Source organism: Pteropus vampyrus, unplaced genomic scaffold (assembly GCF_000151845.1).
Source record: "Pteropus vampyrus isolate Shadow unplaced genomic scaffold, Pvam_2.0 Scaffold580, whole genome shotgun sequence".
Taxonomy (NCBI): domain Eukaryota; kingdom Metazoa; phylum Chordata; class Mammalia; order Chiroptera; family Pteropodidae; genus Pteropus; species Pteropus vampyrus.
The window spans coordinates 539,113-556,531 of NW_011889361.1; the positions used below are offsets into that span (position 1 = coordinate 539,113).

The 17,419-nt window shown below is 41.6% G+C and overlaps 1 protein-coding gene across 2 annotated transcripts in view; it reads right to left on the reverse strand.

Annotated features, from left to right (window-relative positions):
- Positions 1–6,793: 6,793 nt before the first annotated feature.
- Positions 6,794–17,419, reverse strand: part of ST7 (suppression of tumorigenicity 7) — an 82,270-nt gene continuing 71,644 nt past the window's right edge. For both annotated transcript variants that reach the window (XM_011384442.2, XM_023525605.1), the window contains 2 exons: positions 9,747–9,839; positions 6,794–6,969 (listed from right to left, as the gene is read on the reverse strand). In XM_011384442.2, coding sequence (XP_011382744.2) covers positions 6,809–6,969; positions 9,747–9,839 — 254 coding nt within the window. In that variant the 3' untranslated portion in view covers positions 6,794–6,808. The remainder of the gene's footprint in view (positions 6,970–9,746; positions 9,840–17,419) is intronic.

The following is a 17,419-nucleotide window of genomic DNA, read 5'->3' on the forward strand; positions in this document are numbered from 1 at the left end:
GCTTCTAAACTACATGCCCTTGTAGTGTGAGTCATGGGGGCCTGGGGGCGGGCAGCAAACTGGTCAGTCCGTGGATGACATGTCCTTGTTGAAAAGGTGATGCTCTGAGGAGACCTTTGGGATCTACTGCATTTGGTTACTGAACTCATTTCTGCTTTACATGTAGAGATAATTTTGCTCATTATCCGTGCCTTTTAAGAAACCTAAGTGACTCCTGAGACTCATTTAACATAACTTCAAATCTGTTTTGATTATGTTCTTGTGAATAATCAGCTTCTCTTCACAAAACATCGAGTATTTGGCAGAAGAGGTGCCCTAACCCAGTCAAGCATGCGGGGGGTGTTTGGATGGTTCCCTTGCTCGCTCGCTCGCTCGCTCGCTCTCTCTCTCTCTCTCTCTCTCGTTCAGAACCAAGGAATCATCTCGCTAAGGTTCAAACCTAGTTCTTGCACTTGTCCTAATCCCTTGTCCTTTGTCCTAATCCCTTGTCCATCACACATCATTGTCTACACCACCAAGAATTTCCCACAGAAGCGGGGTGTAGGATGAGTATATTTTCAGAGAGGGAGAACATGGTTCTGAGGTCAAACGAATTAGTAGATTGTGCATTTAATGAAGTTAAAATGGACTACCTGTGCTGTTGTATGGATTGTGGGTCTTCAAGAAGGGGTATGGCAGGCAAGTTTCTCAAATTCACTTGACCTTAGAATCTTTCTTTCTTTCTTTCTTTCTTTTTTTTTTTTTTTAGGAACCAGTAGAATACAGACTGATAAGGCCTGTAACACATTATAGCCAGATCATCATGTGTGAGATTTGTGTAAAGAAAACTCAAGATAGTATAAGATTTGGAATACTTCTCTGCCTTGTATCTTTTACATCAATTACATATATTTCCTCAGTAAAGCACTTGAGTGTTGGATGAGGTATAAAGGAGTCTAGGACAAAATTCGTACTATCAGGAACCTCAAGCAGGGAGGGCACTAAGACCTTCACACAGAAAAGTAGTAACACCAGACAGACCATGACAGAACAGAAGCACCGGGAGGATTCAGAAAAGGGAAAGAATCCACTCTGTTGAAAGGATCAGAAAAAAACCTTAAAATGAGGCAACTGAAATAGACCCCACGGATGGTTGGATATCAAAAGACAGAGATGGGGTAAAGACAATAAGGAAAGAAATATGAGCAGGTGGGCCCTCCGGGCTCAATAAACAATTGGAACAAATTGGTAAAACAAATGGTATGATCAGAAGATAGTAAATAGTTTAACTTAGCTGGAAGAGTTAGAGATAGAGTTCAAAAGTAACTAGACGAATGCTGGGGGAGGGCCTCGAGTGCCAGGCTGGGTTTGCAGTTAAGATATAGCAGTCATGTTAGTACTTGAGCAAAGGTGGACGGCTCTTTCTTTCCTCAGTGGGTGTTAGATATGTGGCAATGTCCAGTACCTCCTGAAATTATCCTCTGTTGAATGCACAGAACCACCTGGGATGCTCACCCTACAGAATGGACTCCCCACCCCTTTCCAGTTTAGAGTTGAATGCAGTTGTAAGGCATTGTAGGAGACACTGGGCCCAGGGATGAGTAATTACTTCCCAAGCTGCCTCTGAAAGAGTTTGTAAAATCCTGGTTATGAGAGGATAACATGGAATAAGTCTACTGATTGCATTAACCCAACATGAAAACATTATGAAATTAAAAATACACACACCTATTTTTTAACTTATTTGTGTTCAGAGACCATCAAGCCTTTATAAAATACAGCATTTGCCTATAATACTCAGCTCCACAAAGAGGAGCTAGGTGCTAAAATGAGTCTGGATGAACCAGAGATTCTGACAGGGGCTGGTAAATGGGGCTCAATGAACAAAGCAATATTGCTATGAAATGATCGTATCCTAAAGACTTGATCAAAAACAGATTTCGGACTGTTTGTTTGTTTGCTTTGGGCACCAACCTGACTTAGATTTAAAAATGCAAAAGGGAAGGCCCCTGGAATCAAGGGGTGAGCTTCACCCTGTCTGTGCCCATGGCTGCCCCTTTCCCCACACTGTTCCCGGGACTACGTCTGCCTTCTCAACGAGGTTTCACAAGAGAACCGAGTTCCCAGACCTCCAGTGTATGTGCTAATTTACTGCTCTCCCTCACATCTAGAATGTTCTATCCTGGAAAAATTGAGAAAAGAATCTCTTGACCCTTTTCCTAGAGACTCTAAGTCTCTTGCAGCACCAGCTGAGATGTGCACCCTTTGTAACTAAGCTACTTACTTCCTTAGCACCCCGCCCTGCATTCTCTCCCCATCTGTCACCCACAGGGAGAAGCAGACAATGTAATGAGGTGTCAGAAGCTGCTGAGCCCTTTCATTTGGGAACAAAATAAAGGTCAGTGGCTTTCATCAGGAGGCATTGAAAAAAAAGTGGTGGAACCTGCCTTGCTTGGGATGCTCATTTATACTTTTTTACATGTTTGAAAGTCAGTCCTTTTTTTTTTTTTCTTTTTTTTTTTGCCAGAGACTCAATCCATGCACACTGATAAACAGCAGTTTCACTCATAGTCTTGGGAAATTTACTGCCTGAATGGTTAAGTCTGAATGAGCAACACCAGGGAACCCTGGAAAAGCTCAGCTATCTGTATCCAAAACTTCTGCCCAGAAGGCGGAGATGCAGTTCAAAATGCACCATAATTCAATCAGCGTCTTGTGGTGAGAAAAAACAACTGAACTAATAAAAAAGAGAGAGTGACACTTCAATCGCTTGATCCTCTTTTCCCCGAAAGACCATTATTTAGAAGAAGGTCATGGCTCCCCGAAATGCTTCATTAACATTAGAAACACCTCTGCTTATCTGAATAAGTTCCAGGTGCCCCTCTGCAAGCGGACAAGTGACTTTTCACTGTAATCGATATCAGACTTCAAGGAGGTCAGGGCCTATAGGTGGAGACGAGAGTCAGAGTCAGGGGGCTCAGTGTCGGAGAGGAAGGAGAGAGGCCAGAGGAGTAGAGACAGGCCCTGAGAGCAGAAGGGGTCAGAATGTTGACCTTCCCACGTTCTGTGAGGGGCTGGGTTTAGAACATAACTTATTTACATGAGTGACCTTATCTCAGCAACCAAACATTCTAGGAAGAGTTAATCCTAAGTCATCGAGGTAGATTAGATTAGGGGGAGAGCCAGCTGAAGCCTCCCATTTTACTGTTTTCCAGTGGCTCATACTTCGCCGTGGGCTTCCTACCGGCTGCATATCAGCATATAGACACGCTGGAGAGTCCCCAAGCCACACAGCGGCCTGGGAGGCGGCAGTGCAATCTCTCTGCACCTTCTAATAGTCATTATCCCAGGGACATTATCTCAGGCGAGGGCTGAGAAAATCATTTTCACAAGCTGAAAATGGCTGCAGGCAGCCTATAGGGCGTCCGTGATAACCTGTGGGGGACTTCATGAGGGGCCTATGAAGTGACCAGGGTGAGAATGTGGAGAAGATTCTGGGGGCGGGCTGGGGAGGAGGAGGGTAATGGGGCTCGTCTCCTTCAGGCCATCCATCTTCCTTCCCCACGAAGTCTCTCCAGACATTTTGGAAACTACTACATTTAATGAAGGGCAAGATGAATATGATCCTCCATAGAGAGGTTTAAAAGCAAATTGATCTAAACCACCCTGGAAATTTATAAGTAGCTGACCAAACGACCACACCTCAGTAGAGTGTAAAATATGAGACCCGTAAAGGCAAACATATTTTATTCAATCATTTGATTTTAGACTCAAAACCAAAACTTGGAAACATTAAACGAGCAGAGTGGCCCCTTGTCTAACACCCATAATGAACACATCTCTCTGATATTCTGGAGGCTGCACAGCCTTTCCTAGAGAACACCCCGTCTTATTCCATTTACTCTCCCCTCCTCCTCCCAACCCGCTCCCAGTTAAAGCAGTGTCAGGCGATTAGTCATTTCGGTGCAGTGGTTCTCACAGCCCTGGTTCCACGCTCGAATCACCTGCGGAGTGTCTGAAAACGCAGATGCCCACACTGCCCCCTAGGCCAGTCAAGTCAGACTCCCAAGGGGGTCACGGGGGTCGTGGGGCGGGGGGCAGGCAACAATAATTGTTACGCTCCCAAGATGATTCCAAGGTGCAGCCAGGGTGAAACCACTGATTCCTAGAAAGCGTTCACCCCAACGACTCTGACAGCGCACCACACCCCTGCACATGTTCCTGGGAGAATATATGGTCCTCAACCCGTCCTCAGAATCTGCTGGGGTCCTTGTTGAAAACACGGATTCCTGGGTGCTCATGCTCACGATTCTAAATTTCTGGTGCTGGGTTTTATGCACACTAGAGGCTGAGAATCTCTGTTCTGATCCAAAATTCCCACAAGGTGCTATTTTTTAGTTTAATAACGAATACTGGGCCAATGACATACTTTTGCAAATACGCCTTAAAAAATGTTTAAGAGAGGAACAGAAAAGGAGGAACATTACCTAATGCTGTAAATATATTCTTATTTAAAATCCTACTAAGTTGTACTCTAATTTACTCAGAAGTCTGGCAACTACTTTCATTCACAGGTTGGCTTGGGATCAGAAGAAAAGAACAAACAGCACAGGCCATAAACTAGAGAATATCCAGGGAGAAACTTGGGGGATGCTGGGTTTAGAATTGTGTGTACAGAAGACGTAAGGAAATTCAAGGTATTCTGCCCAGAGAAAAGAGGAGGTGGTCACTTAGAGGTGATGGTTTCGAGGGCAGAATAGGAACAATAGTGGAAATTGAAGGGAGACAGATTTTATCAGGATAAAGAAAAGTTCTGAGAGATCCAACAATGAAATGGGCTTCTATGTTAAACTGGTGAGCTCCCCATTGCTGAAAGCATTCAAGAGGAGTCTAGATGACCTCCATCATGTTATCGTTCGAGGTAATTTGTTTAACGTCCCTTTCAAATTTAAGAGTCTATGATTATAAGTATAAAAGAAGAGAAGAAATGCTAGGTTGTAGCTGAGTTTTACATTGATTCTTTCTGCAGAAACCACTCTCATTTAATAATCATTTATTGAAAATCTACCACGTGCAAGTTGTTGTGCAAAGCTTTGGGGATACAGAGATGAGGAAGACACGGTCCTGCTCTCAAAGAGCTCCCACTCTACGAGGGGGATGGACAAATTTCCCACAACTATAATGCAGTACAACAGATGTGATAACACAGGTACCCATGGACTACTGTGGAATCACAGAGAGTTCTAACTCAGCTTAAACAGAAAATTAGAAATAAAGCTGAGTATAAAAGAATAAAGAGGCTTTAGCACAGTGGACAAGTTGGGGTGGTGATGAGGAAGAACATTCCAGGCAGAGCGAGTTGCACGTGCAAAGGCACTGGGGTGTATACTAGCCTGGTGCCTCTGGGAATGGTAGGAAATTTACTATGGCCCAAGAGCAGTGTCTGGGCAAGAGCTGAGAGAGATGAGTCTGAAGAAGCAAGCAAGGGCCAGATCATAAAGGATCTTGCCCGCCATGCTGAAGACCTGGGACTTTATCCTGGAGATTGTGGGAAATCACTGGAAAAATTCAAGTCAGGAAGTGACATGCACAGATTTGCAATTTAGAAAGATCACTTTTGTGTCGGTACAAAAAAAGCCTGGCAGAGGATAAGACTGGAAGACCAGTTAAGACTTTTGCAGGAGTCCAGGCAAGAAATAAAGACCTAAAGTAAGAGAGAGGCTATGGGAGAAGGAGGGAAGAAGAGAGGAATTACACTGACTGAGTGTCTGCTGGCTAGGAGGTTAGACCCGACAGACTGGGGAGGCCGGGACAGATGGGATGTGGGAGTGAGAGGGAGGAGTTCGGGAGGGCTGCTGAGTTTCTGGCTTGAGTAACTGAGTGGGTGGCAGTGCCACTGGTAGAGGTCAGGAATACTGGAGGAGCGGTGGTGGGGGAGAGGGGGAAGAGGGGTGATGAGTTCAATTTTGGAAATGTTGAGATTGAGGTGCCGGTGGGATTTCCAGTTCATCTTCAACACTCATGAGAATATTCTAGCAATTCTAGTCCCTGAACTCTGCCGAGTAGAAAATGTCAATCATCTGGAAAGGGATTAAATCAGCCCAGCCAAGTTAGAAATCATCTTTTCTGACTCCACTATCCTTGAAATCAGAATGAAGTTCCAGGGAAACAACGGATACCCTTTTCTTTATTCCTTCTGTTTGAAACTCATCTGTGGCAAATTCAGTAAACTTTTCCTCACTGCACATGCAGTTCCAAACAGCCAGCTTTCAGCACAGAAACCATGGTTCTTGACTGTCAGTGCAGATGGCTTTTCTGATTAAAGCTTTCGTCCAAAACCCTCCTCTAGGACTCTTAATGGACTTCTATATTTCTAAATGTCCTATTTGTATACTTCTTACTACTACGAGCCCTTCGCCCCCTCTCAGTTCATTCCTCAAATAAGCCAAAAGTTTGTGACGATTAAAAGTTTCTTATTTAAATCACCTTTGAAAATGTAAATCTCATCTATTATGAAAAAAGACCCACGATATCTAAAGATTAGAAATAATATTTCCTAGGATTCCCTTAATTATTTATTCAATCCTTTTAGACCTCGTGCATTTTGGGGGAACTGTTGAGAACTTTTTGCGTGTGTAAAAAAAGGCAAGGCATGCATTAACAAACAAACTACACTTTCTCATTTGATACTCAACCTTTTGATTCCACTGATGGTAATGAAAACTAAACCCTGAACAAACAATCAATACCAGCATGTTCATTTTCATACAACAAATCCCCGTTTCTTTTACACCACTTCTCTTGCTTTTTGTGCCCCTTCCCTGAGGCCTCAGTCTTGACAAGTACTCACGGCTTTTGCGAAGACGCCCATAAGTTCTGGGAACTGATGTGTCAAGAGGGCCAGCATGGCTGTGAAGGAACACAATCCAGCAGTAAAAAGAATAAAGAAGGGAAGTTCCTTCTTTGGGTAAACTGAGACCTCATGGAAAGCTGTGGAGAAGATAAAAGGGCAATATTAGGGCTGAAATAAAAAGTGTTCTCAGGGAATTTCTATATGTGGGATGGACTCTTCAGAAGTTGGGTTGAAGCCTGTTACGAATAAAAAAGGTAGGGCACTTGAAGAAACCAGAGTCCAGTCGGAGCCTTTGGCCGCCTGCTTCTCCCAAGTCTATGTTCAAAGCTTTAGTGTTCTATCTACAACCATCATAAGGCTAATTTGGGATGTCACACATTCATGGGCAGGGACAGTAACACCATTTATGCCTAATATATAATATTCCTTTCTCAAAACACAAATAAAACAAAATAGCATTCAAATTATAAAACACATGTTCACTGTACAAACCCCGGAAAATCCAAAATCAAGTACACTGAAAAGAAATCCTCTCTAGATTTTCAGCTTCCTGTAATTTTTAATCATTATAATGAGGTGATATTAGTTTATCTTATATTTTTTTCCTGACACACTCTCCGTACAATGATGGAGGGGGCCACCATTACTGTGTCCCTCGCTGAGAGACATTCAGCGAGGACCTCAGATGCTGGCCTGTTCAGTTCGCGAGGGTTGGGGATAGGGCTGCGGCAGTCACCTGGCACAACTGTAGGAGACTCTCGATAAATACACTTCTAATCACCACCAAATAAAATAAAATAAAAAAATAAAATAAAATAAAATAAAATAAAATAAAATAAAATAAAATAAAATAAAATAAAATAAATGACCGGTGCTTTTTACAGTACCTTTCACAACTTTTACATTTCAAATATTGAGTTTGGGAAACCAAATGACTATGGGACCAAAGCCAAGAAAATCGACTCCTCTGCTCTTTGTGGCTGGCGGCTGCCTATGACCTGGCCAGCCGGGGTGCTGACTGGGGGGCCGGGAGAAGAGAAGCAGCTGCCCGAGGCCCCGGTGAAGGAGCCATGGAAACGCACGTGAGCAACGCTGCAACTAGAACTGAAAGGATCCAGCGCCCCACTCTCCTCAGGAAATCCAAGATCTAAAGGCCTTTCCTCAACCACTCGGCTCTCATTACTTAGAGCCCTAAACATTAGGAATCCACTCTGCTGAAAATGAAGGTGGAGAGGGGCCAGGAGGGAGGGGCAAAGCAAAAACAATCTGGAAAGGCAAATGTCGTGTGGAGGTACACTCAGGGCCACTGCAGTGACAACGACACTTTTAACGTGCAAAATGTGGGGAGCATTTAAAACAGCCAACCCTCTCCAAATCCTTATCCTCAAAACCCAGCCCCCCAAAAGATTTTGAGGGGATCAGACTTGGACTACCACATTCAATTAAATTATTTCATAATTTTCTATTGCAGGCTTATAAAGATTATTCCTATAAAGTTTCTCTTAAGAACTGCAATCTTATTCTAATAGTGAATCTATCCCCACGGAAACTTAATTGGACTCAACTAAAACTTTTTAAAACAGAGTATTTTTCAGAAAACTGTCTTTCTTACCAGAAAACTGAAACTTTAACAAGGATCTCCCTGAAGGGGGAGTCAAAAGGTAAAGTATGGGCCCATAACTGGGGTTTCTGAAGTCAAATCTAATGCAGTGTGAGACACCAGAGCCCTTTCACAGTAAAACTCGGACAGCAAGGGGCAGCATGTCACCGAGATCTCCCAGTTCACTAAGTCACAAGCCCACACTGGGCCAGCCAGCAAGGGACCAGAGAGCTACCTCCTGCTACTTCAGCTGGAGACAGTGCTTCATCTTGCACTCAGACGCCACCACGCTGGAGATTTACGACTGGCTCAATAATGCTGGTGTTGGATAATTTACCATGTACCCATGGCTCCGAAGTTACACTATTCCTCTGAGCAAAGTATTTAAACATGTTGTAGCTATGAGATATGATATAACTGAGGCTGGTAAAAGGGAGGGGGTGGCAGGAGAAAGGACTGGGAAGAGAGAATAGCCAAAATTTGGGGCTTATTATCTGAGGGACAGAAATATGTCCTAAGCCAGGGCCACGTGAAGAGCCTGGACACAACCCTTGCGCACAGCACAATTTGATAATTGCTGGTTGCCCAGGATTGCCATGACAATGTTGTATTACAGTAAACCAATCATGCTTTCCACATGAGTGGGGGCCATCGGACTGCTAGCTGTACGGCACTCGAGGGCAGGGGTCCCGCTTTGTGCTGTGTACAGTGCTGAGGCTGCACGTGTGCTCTGCACATGGTATGCCAATCCGCTACGTGCAGTCCCTGAGATGCTCACGGGAAACTCCTCCGGCCAAGAGCATGGCGTCACCACAGAGAGCACACCCGCCCCGCCCCACGACTTCGCCTCTGGCAACGATGCCAGAGTCCTGGTGCTGCCCTCCCACCCGTGACTCATCTGCAGCTCCCTCTGAAGTCAGTGCTTCCTCTCCAAGCCCCGGTCTGTGCAGACTGCATCCGAGCAGCTGGAAAGCACAGGCAGCACTCTGACTGCTGGACCAACCAGCTCAGTCAACATCGGCCCCATACTAGGGTCTCTGTGCTCAGGCCAACATGATGCCTCTTCATCTAAATTTCAGTCCTTTGGGTTCTTTCCCTCTGACGAATCTGCAGAGACTTGGAGGAGCAAGAAGCCAAACCCACTCACATAACTCACTTTAATGGATATGCTATCAAATGAGGACAGGGTTTGGGAGAAGAGTAATAAAAGACAAGGAACATTATAGACATTTATTATTCCCACCTCTCCCCACCCCCAACTCAGGCACACTGCCTCACTGGTTGGAGGGAGGAATAGAGATAGGTGAGACTTACACGGGAGTAGTTCTCGGTCTGCTGTTTCTGTACAGATTGGGTAAGGATAAAATAGATGCCCCTTTTCCAAGGGGTATGGGATCATCCGAAAAGCTGAAAAAAAGAGACAATATGTTAGAGGTTCAATGTTTGTCTCATTACTTCTCAATTTCTAAAGAGGGCCTTTTGAGCATTTTTATAATGGAGAACACTTCTACAAATTACTCTCAGAAAGGATGCAAGACTTCCCCAAACTCTGAGTCATGTGCCAGATAAACTGTCAGAGGTGCATTATGATGTATGACTCACACATTAATCTCACGCTGTATATTCTGGGCAAACTCACAGAACTGGGTGGGGATGGGGGGTGCAGGGAAGTAGGGAAGCCATCAACCCCAATGCCCAGGGTTTCCTCATCTACAAAATATTATTAAAATGTCATAAACACTAACGCAATATAGCTCAACTGATGGTAATAGCACAAACCTGGATGGAAATGCTTCCCTGAGAAGCAAATGTAGATTGGCTTGTTGGAGCCTGTAACAGATGTACAAATATGAAAGGCATTCTACCATGTCTACTTAAAAAATATGTCTATGTGGATTAGAATTCCAACCAAGATGGATAAAAACAAAAATCTAAAAGTGCATGATTTGGGAGGTATTTCTAAGCTTTATGAAACTTTTAAATCTTCAATATCATACGGGAAAAAATGGATTAGGGGAGATTGATTATCTGTATTCTGATGATGTGAGGCCACCTAAATTCTGCTTTTGTGGCATCAGATAACATTAAGTCTCACACTAAATTATGGCTTTCTAATCAATCCATCCGTTCCCATTGTCACGTGCGTTACTCCGTTACGATGTCATCAGCATGTTAGTCTCACCGTTCCTATGAACGGTGCTCAAGGAGGTAATTTTTCTTCCCCAGATGTCTTTTAACTACAGCACACTATAGATATAAAATACAAAACTAGACCCTACACTGGGAGTGCTGAATAACAATCCTTGCCTTCACGTGTGTCAGAGTGGGTGGTGGCAACAGAGAATTCTTTTTCGTTTTAAATGCAACATTTCAAAGACTCGTAGCTATACCCTTAGCTGTGTAATTACCTAAGCCTTCTTAAAATGCTGTCAATGTACATATTTATCTTTTGCATACTTATTTCAAACAGGAATCAGAAACAAAGAATGTTCTCCCTCATAAGAAATGACAAGGTTCCATTGTAACCAGTGTCGGTGCACATATGGTATTTATTCTGGTGTCTGAATATTATTTAAAAGTAAAAACATTATGTATGTGATTCTAGCACTTGGAATGCAGTCAGTCTACACCACGGTGGTATCATTCTGAGGTTACAGCACATCGCCGTGGAGAATGTAAATCACTGTAAACGTGGGGTTAGAGCAGAGCTGGTTTGCTGGCAGTTTGCTGAGGTAAAAATGTTATCAATTTTCCTCTCGTAACAGAAACCTCATAAACAGAGATTAAAACATCAAAAACACCCCAGTCTTTAACTCTTCTTAAAATGAATCAGACCTTAGCTTTCATGCAAACAAAGATGACTTTTGCCCACTACAACAACAAGCCAAGAGAGTTGCTCTTTGCACAGATTGTTAACACGTAAAGATCACTTGAAGAGACCAGCATCTCCCTCAATAGAACTGGGCTTGCAAAAGGAGAAAAAAACTACAAAATCCAAAAAACCCTTTTAGCGCATTTATAGGATACACTCAAATCTCTTCTGGGAAGCAGTGCATTTAAATTTAAACTGCAGTATGGCAGGATTTTAATATCATTTCCCATAAATGATGGCTCCTATGAAAGCATCTCAAAAATGTGGAAAAACCTATGTAGAAGTGCAACAGGACTGCTGTAATTAAGAATCTGAATCTGTTCAGGTTTATATGATATAAATAAACCCTCCGTTTTCAAAGTGGCTATAAATTTGAACGTTAGATTTTATTCAAAAATTGAAGTCAGCTTGTACCTCAGGGAGCAATTTTTTAAATAAAATATAGGAGTGCAAGATCTTGAGAGTGTTTGACCATAGACATCAAATGGTTGGTTGCTGTCTTTTCAGTCAGATGCCAAATGTTTTTCTACTCTAGTATTTGGCATGCACGGAGAATTTTGTGCATCAAATTAGTCTTTTTCTTCTTCTAATCATCTGGTCTTTTTGGAACGGGTAGAAACACTGATTATATACAACTTATAAAAGAACACGCACACACAAACATTTCCTGCATTGTCCTCCCCTCTCCCCTCATAACTGTAAAGATGCTTATTGTGCTCTTAAAAATCGCTCTCTTCTCACGTCAGTTGTCATCTACATTGAGTTCGTAAAATAATATTAAGATTTTTGGCTTCACTAAACAAAAGCAAATACAATTTCTGTTTGCAATTCTATCCTCCACAGACTCTGCTGTGCACGGTCCAGCAAAGGGCGAGATGAGCAGTGGAGAGAGTGGGAAGAGGCACTGTACATGCCTTGCCAGCTTCACCTCCCAACTCCCGGGCCCTTTCACCACAAAGATATGTATGTAATTGCTCGACAAGAACCTTGTGGCTTTAGCCGAATGTCCAGAAATTCTGCAAGAGAAAGTATTAACACACTGATTTGGCGGTGCAAATAAGAATGACAAAAAGGTCATTTGATCTAGTTTATGAATTTGATCTATTTAATCTATTACATGAGTGATCGCAAACCTCCTAAAAATCTTGTCCGAGAAAACACACATTCCAGAGCAATAAAAAATATGCATATATTTGATTCAAAACAAAACAAAAGAGCCAGGCCACTCAGAGTTAATACACAGCACACGAATGACATTTCCACGTTTTCCTTTGTGTGCCATCACTTCCCCTACCTTGATTTCTGCTGTGCCTTTGTTGCGGAGTTTGAAGTGAAACTAGGAATTAATTAATGAACACATTGGGCTCCGTAGTAAGATCTGAGGCTTAACACTTCTGCCTTCTTTCCCTGACCAGACACATTTTCCAGACTCTGATTCCAGAAAGTGCTGTGCATAGCACACTTTCCACCAGTATAGGAGAAAGAATCAATAGAACCAAAGAATGGACAGAAGGATGGATACACGAACAAGTTAATTCCTCATTTTCCCAATGACTTCTAAGGACCTTTATCCTACCCACTATACAGACAAAGATAGAAGGTAATGTTTGATATTTTGTTTGTCTATGTTGTCTTTTCAAAGAGGATCTCAGAGAACTTTATATAGACAGATTACTTGTAGTAAGGAGAACTGATTGTGAATCCCAGCTCGACCTCCTCAAAATATGAGTGTCTTCCTCATGCTCCAAGGATAGAAAGGTGAGCCAAGCACACATGGTCCCTGCACTGACAGAGCTCACGTCCCAGGGCAGAAAACTAATGAACCAATAAGCATGAAAATACACGTGAAAGTTCCCACTTCCACAGCTCTTGGAAAGAGAGATCCGTGAGGCTGTGCATGTCTAATGGGGGAATAGTGGAGGTGACAGGTAAAGGATGAGGTGAACATGACCAGGCTAACACCTCATGTCCTGGGGGTGGGGGGTCATTAATCTGTGTCTCTTCATTTGTAAAAATGAGGCTACCATGGCCCTTGTGAGGCTGTTAAAGGGACTATTTGTGACAGCAAGAGGTCAAGGTGTCTAAACACAGTGCCTAACTGCTCGGTAAAAGTTTTCTCTTTATCCTCCCTTTCTATTAGGCCATACTCTAGCTTATAAATAAAAATGCTGCTTGTTTGTAAGCAATTAAAAGCATAAATGGTAGTACAGAAAATTATCACCAAAATACAAATTGTATGCTGTCGCATTTACTGCATTGTGGGAAACCATCCACGTAGGCTGTCTTTTGTGAGGCATTTGGGCACAACAGTAAAGAAAGCACAAAAGTCAAAAGCCTGGGTTCTGGTCCATGTTCTTTCAGTATGTAGTTATGTGACCTTGGGAAAATCGTTCTCCCTTGATTAGATTAAATGATGTTCCATTCCAAGTCTGAAGAGAAATTCTTAAGTTTACAGCAGATTCATAACTTGTTAGTGACCTTCAACACTCTAACACTGCTCTGACTTCTGTGACAGTACTGCTTATATCATACATACCATGTACATGTGTGTATGTATATGTGAATATATCTGGACACACGTATCACACATAGATCAATGTTTCTACCAAGGCATTTCAGAGCCTTATTACCTTTGAGACCCCCAACGCAATGCCTGGCACAAAGGAGGGACTCAATAAATGTTTGTTGAGTAAAGGAATGAACAAATTAATGCACAATCAGGAAGAGACAGAATTTTTCCTTTTAAAAACTCAGGTAGATCTAAATAGTGGTCAGTCACCAATACCGAATAAATGAGAGAAGTAAACTGGTTCTACTAGTTAGAAGGTGGGAAAGCATCACCCTATATCTGGAGGCTGGCAATTAGCAAACATTAGCTCTCACCAGGAATGTTAGCTGACCATTGCTTTCTCCCAGGAACCAAAACTCAGCTGTACGGGGTGATGGGGCGCGGGTGGGATCTTTCTTTAGCACTCCAAAAGATGCCAGCCTTTTGGAGTAAAGGTTTTGTTGGAGGAAATGCCCTAAGGACCACATCTTACAGCAAATAGCTCTTACCATTAGGTTCAAAGAGAATAAATTAGAATCAGAATTTCATCCTATGCTTCAACAATGGGCTACTTTCTCTTCTCAAAGGAAATACTCTGCCTTAGTCCCATTAAAAAAACACCACCTTCAAATCTTATACATTATTTAGTGAATTCTTTGGGGAAAAACCTCCGAAAAGAAAATAAAGAGTCTTACTTGGTCAAGTGGAAAAAATGGAAACAAAGAATAGCTAATAATTTAACCTATGGCCTGTTAGTTTTCTGATATATAGAAAATTAAATCTTAAAGTTCACAGTTGAAGCCAGAAGACTACCCAGCTTTATAAAATAAATACTGCCAAAATAGAGGCTTTGATAGGATCTCGATATGAGATATGGCCACACCAGTATTTAATACAGGTAAAACAGAAGATGTGCCATTTAAAATCGGGCCTCATAAGGTATAATACCATTGTAAATAAGTTCAAATGAAATCCTTCATTTGTATATGTTTTTTATATTCAACTCATACTTGCAGTGGTGTGTATGTGTGTGTGTGTGTGTGCGCGCGTGCGCGTGCGTGTGCATGTATATGTATAACCAGAACTTACACTGTTTAAAATAAGTATAATTCAGATAATGTGGTGCTGTGTAATGAACTAAGAAACATTTTCAAATCTTGTAAATTAAAGCTTTTCCCCTTCCTTGATTATCTTGACTTTGAGGAACATATTGTGTAATTTCAGGGGCTGGGACACTGATGAATCAAACATTTTGCAAACCTTTGAAATGCTGATGTATTTGTGGTTGAGGACTCATTTTTTTTTTTTAAACCACCATATGTTTCAAACCCAAACAATCTCTGCCATGCATCAGCTGGACTTTGGGGTTTTATCAAAAATGTGAGTTATTTCATCCTGATTGGTGAGAAACTCACTTAATTCCACAAGATGACTAATGCTCCGACAGAAAAAAAAACAACTCATTAAAAAGCAAAGCAAAATATACCTACATCCTCACCCCTAACCAACACTTCTGACAGAAAAAAAAGTTTTAATCTCCAAAAGATAAATTGACTAAAATATTAATTTAAAACATGGAATCCAGTGAAATTAGGTACTATTATCTTCCTCTATGAACTCTCTTCCAAATGAAAAGGGCAAGTTGGAAAGGAGTTGTTCAATGGCCTTAAATTTCAGAATAAAGAAAAAAAATGATTTAAAGGGGAAAATCTAAACTCTGATGCTGGAGACGTAAAAAGGCGCCACCACGTGGTACACTGGAGGAAGTGCAGCCTCCTGCGCTCCGGCACGGGCTACCCAGGGGAGGCCCACTGACCTCTAGAGAAGGAGAAGGAGCAGCTCAGGTCGGGCGGCTGCCCACCGACCTGGGCAGGAAGCTGCCTTTCAGTATCACCGCTGCTTCACAGTGTTCAAAACCGGGGTAAGTGAATACCACTGTAAGCAGCCAAGTCAGAATTCTAATCCAAGTCCTCTGATTTAAAAGCCAGAGCTCATCATAAATACAGAAAACAGATTGGTGGTCACCAGAAGAAGGGGGAGGGCGAAATGGCTGAAGGGGACCAAAAAGTTCAAACATCCAGTTATAAAATAGATAAGTCATAGGGATATGACGTACAGTGTGGTGACTATATTGCATATTTGAAAGTTGCTAAGAGAGTTGATGTTAAATATATACAAATATTGAACTGTTACATTGTACACCTGAAACTAATATAATGTTAAATATCAATTATACCTCAGTAAAAAAATAAAATAAATTCAGAGCCCTTACGCTTCCACTTTAAATGGACACAGATCTAGAAGCAGTGTCAAAAGATTGCACACAATTATCTGAAGTTGGAGTGGTTATTCTTTTATCTAAATTGTACAACAGATTTATAGCTTTGTTTTTAAAAAGGACCAAAAGTGTTTGTAATGAAAGATTATTTTTCTAAATAGATGTATATACATTTACACACACATATCCATATATACACATATATATGCTTGCAGAAAATTTGAAAAATACAAAGAAAAAAGAAATTACTTAAAATCCATTTGAAGATGTATTTTCTAGTCTCTTTCCTTTGTTTACACATAGAATTTACTTTTTATAAAATCGAGCTCATTCTACATCTAAAATGTTTAATATTCAACAATAAAAATATGGTTTTATATAGAACGATTAACTTTATAAACACTAGGAAGGAAATAAGTACACCCTAGCCTGTAAGTAGCGATGTAAATTGAGGACTTCCAAGTAAATGCTTCAGAGAAGACCGATCCTTTTATCTTTATTCTATTCCAGAAAGGCCTAAAAAGCTGGTATTACAGAAAAGAGGAGTGAAGAGAAAGTGAAAGTGGCTTTACATCCTGGCTCTACAAACAATGGCTGCATGACGCTCAACAAGTCACTCATTTCAATGAATCTGTTTCTCTCTTGAACAATTGAGATGGACACCTCTGTCCTGCCTAACTTAGAACACTATCAGGAGGAGTACATGAAATGGTGGAAATGCAAAGCCTCTGTAAATTACCCAGTAATACAAACACTCATGTAAGTCTTTGGTATTCCCCAAGGCATTTAGGACCTAGTAAGCATTCTCATGATTTCTTTTCGAAAACTGAACAGCAGTGTAACTTCCTTGGAGTGGTTCTTATTTATCTGTAAGAATTAAGTGCAGAATTTCCCTTTCCTGATTGCCTTGCTATACTGTTTTATGTCTAAAAATTCATCTCCTCTTTTTATTATAATACAGTGTTCACCCATATAATCTGAGGTCATTACATTTCCCCAACTACTACCCTGTTTGATTTTGGAGCTCACTATGTTACTTCACATTTCTCAGAATGTCATTGTCCTTCCAGTTGATCCAGAGCATCTCTCCATTGTTATCTGATTATATAGGTAAGTAATTTCCAAACAGAATTTCCAATTATTCCTCAAGAGATGACTTTTTGTTTTCTTTTTATGGTTATGTCATTCCTAACATCGTATCTCTATCAGTTCTTGCCCCCATGCGGCCCCTTTTGATCCTTTCTGTAGGACTGGTAACTTATCAGTCAGATCCAACTGATGAGCTTCTG